A 3,262-nucleotide genomic window follows, 5' to 3' on the forward strand; every position below is an offset into this window, starting at 1 on the left:
CGTGTTCTAGACGACAAAGCTAAGGCTCAATGGGACAAAGTCATTGCCCAAAATTACAGAGCCGGGAATCCATAGATGCAGGATTTGAACCCATATATGCTTGGGTCCAAAACACTTTCTTTTTTCTACTTGATAGGTTTTGGGAGAAACCCCGCACATAAAGGTATTTTATTCTTCATCTCACTCCTAGTATCCTAGACCAGACTCAATGCATCAAGGAAGACAGAAACGCAGAGAAAACCTGGTGCATTTATTTATTCACTAATCAACAAACATTTCCTGTCATGTGCCAAGCTTCACGTTGGATGCTGGGGATACACAGATTAAACAGGCCAAATCTTGGCCCCCAGGGAGGTATTGGTCACCAAATCACATCCTCTCCAAGGTGCTCTCATTTTTTTCCAGGCTTAGGGGGAAGAGGAAATCCCCAGGCCACACAGACCAGGAAGTCCTACTGTTTTTTAACTGGCACGAATGGACCTGTGGAAAGAAAATAAAGCAGAGCCTCAGCACAGGAACAATTTAAGTGACCCTTGTATCCTTCCCGCCAAGGACCCTTTCTGCCACCAGCCTCTAAGTCCCTTGGGATAAGTAGAGAGAGCATGGTGCTGGAATACTTGAAACAGTGCCAGTCTTTGTTCTAGGAATCAAGAAAAAAAATCCAATCTTTTCACTGACTTTGTGCTGCAGTTTTCCCTCTGGTAAAATCAGGGCATTGGGCCAGATTTACATCTATGCATCTTACTAGTTTCCTGTGGTTCCAGATAACCCAGCCAATCAAATCCATAACCATAGCAACACTCTCTCAATGCACACAGCACCTTAAATCTTAAAAAGCACTTTTACATTTAGTATCTCAGTGGATATAATTGTGTCCATTTTACAGATGGGGAAACTGAGGCTAAGAAAGATAGTCATTTGCTCATAGTCACACAGTCAGTCAGAGGCAGAGATGATATTAAAAGATAAAACCCTTGCCCCTTGTATCATCTCCTTCCTCCCGGCTTATTCCAAGAAGCTTTCCTTCCCAGGACCCAACATTACGTGTCACAGGTGTACCCTGGGACTTCTTGTCTAGAGAACTGTAAGGGGTGAAGAGTGTTGAAGGGCAGAGGATCTGTTTGTGGGAGGGGACCGTACTGGGAGACATCCAGCATCCTGCTTCACATGCAAGGGAACCAGGAGGTTGAGACCATATTAGGATACAGGGGGGTGCAAATCTCGGCAGGTCTTCTCCTTACCTGGCAGCGGCCGGACACATGAATTCCCACATGACATCCTGCAGCACTTGAGACCCCTCGGGCACTGGCTGTCATTCAGGCAGTGGTTTATGGGTCTCTGCTTGTTACACTGGCCAATGACCACTGGACATCTCCCAGGAGTGACTACTAAAAAGAAAGTCACAACTCAGAGGCTTCACCCCTTAGGCCATCACCCAAACTCCCAACCCCATCTCCACCCCACACATGGAAATCGGCTCTTTCCCAACCTCAGGACCCAAACTGAGGCCAGTGCATGTCCTATAGGAGACTCCTTCCCACCAAGGGAGCCCTGACCAGCACTGTATGTGTCTGACAGACAGACTGGTTCATTAACCGATTGGCCAGCTGGCTGACTGGCTCACCAACTGATCTACTGTCTACCTGAGAATATGGAGCTGGGGGTGGAGGAGCCCTGGCTCTGTCCCACCCTCCATCCCAGTTCAGAGGAGCCCCCTCTACTTCCCCAAGATGCAGGTCCTCGAGCTCAAATCTCCCTGATCCCCGTTTCCAGGACTCTACTTCCTCATCTGGCTTTGACATACCTGCAGGATTCATGCATTTGATGCCACAAACATCGCGGCAGCATTTTTGCCTCTGTGGACACTGCCAGTCGTTACGGCACCGGGGAGGTTCTTGTCTAATGCACAGCGCAGGGCGTATGAAAGGGCACTTTCCAGGTTTATCTCTTGCTGAAGGGAAAGAAAAAAGGAGTAAAAAGAAGCTGAGGCTGGGTCATGACCACAATCCTGGAGAAGGAACCAGCTTCCCAGGAGAGGAAAGAAAACCTAACCCAGGTGGCTGACCCCAAAGGAATAAAGGGAGCTGTTAGAATTCCAGTTTCAAGGCAGGTATGGGACAGTGCTGAGCTCAGCCAACCACTCAACAAGAGAGGGGGTCAATGGCACAAGAAAGAAGGTATAGATGATGGTGTGCTACCAGATGTTTTAAGAGGGAGACTTTGTAGAGTTTGCCAATTTCCATGGTGTAAATATTCCCACGGTGGCTAATTTCAAGCTACCAATGTGACATTAACTAGCTTGCAAAAGTCTTGAAGATTTCACAGTAAGCCATTGCAAGTCAGTATACGCCAGCTCCAGTAAGTGCTGAATAGAGCTCATGGTCAGGTATCTCTTGCCCAGGGCTGGCTGGGAGGGAGGCAGAGAGAGACAGTGATAGCAGGAGAGGCCACTCATCAGAGATTAAATAAAAGAGAACAGATCAACTGAGAAGCAAATAGAGAAAGAGAGAGTGACTGTTAAGAAAAGAAACATTAAGAGAAGAAGAGAACAATTTGGAAAATTAAAACAAATAGTGACTGAAATCATGTGACAGAGGAAAAGAAAAAATAAATAAATAAAGAAGGACCTATAGAGAAAGCAAAGTAAGAAATATAGGGGCTGGGATAAACAGGTCCACCTGGGGAAAGGTGAATTTCTGGATGTACAGAAACTCTCTTAGTCAAAGTCCTCAGAAAGATGCTTCAAATTAGGGACCATAGGCCAGTCCATTGGAAAGGGGGATTCAAGGGCAGCCCCCAGGCCGAAAGGAAGAGGCTATGGCCTGAGAGAGTCCAACTCACGTCTGGTAGCACCTTCCACAGCCCAAGGCATCAGGAATCCAAAGGCAAATATCACCAGGAAGACGATAAGGCTGACGGGCTTCATCTTGAGGGCAGGTGGAGCTGTGGTGACCAGTGCTGCCCTCATCCTTTATACTCCTCCTATGGGTGTGGCCCCCCTAGAATTGCCCTGAGCCCTCCTAGCTGCTATTTCATAAACAGGAAATTCAGGTGAGGACAGTGACCACGCCATCCAGAATGTTGTTGGTTCTTTTCTGCCCTTAGGCAGGAGTGTGAGGCTTAGGAAGGGAAATGTAGGACTTGGAGAGGGAGGTGTCACCAGGCTGTTCAGGAAGACATTGAGGAACAAGTTAGAGGACCCCGAACCATCCGCCTTTGGAGTGGAGTGGGAGAGGGGCAAGGAGGGAAGAACAAGACATTA

At 47.7% G+C, this 3,262-nt stretch overlaps 1 protein-coding gene across 1 annotated transcript; it reads right to left on the reverse strand.

Annotated features, from left to right (window-relative positions):
• Nucleotides 1–240: 240 nt before the first annotated feature.
• LOC130833578 (antileukoproteinase-like) lies at nucleotides 241–2,934 on the reverse strand. The gene is made up of 4 exons (XM_057703339.1): nucleotides 2,842–2,934; nucleotides 1,805–1,951; nucleotides 1,242–1,388; nucleotides 241–480 (listed from the first exon to the last, which is right to left on the reverse strand). The coding sequence occupies exons 1-4, from the start codon at nucleotides 2,924–2,926 to the stop codon at nucleotides 452–454; spliced, it is 408 nt and encodes a 135-aa protein (XP_057559322.1). The 5' UTR covers nucleotides 2,927–2,934; the 3' UTR covers nucleotides 241–451.
• Nucleotides 2,935–3,262: the final 328 nt, after the last annotated feature.

Source organism: Hippopotamus amphibius, chromosome 12 (genome assembly GCF_030028045.1).
Source record: "Hippopotamus amphibius kiboko isolate mHipAmp2 chromosome 12, mHipAmp2.hap2, whole genome shotgun sequence".
Taxonomy (NCBI): Eukaryota; Metazoa; Chordata; class Mammalia; order Artiodactyla; family Hippopotamidae; genus Hippopotamus; species Hippopotamus amphibius.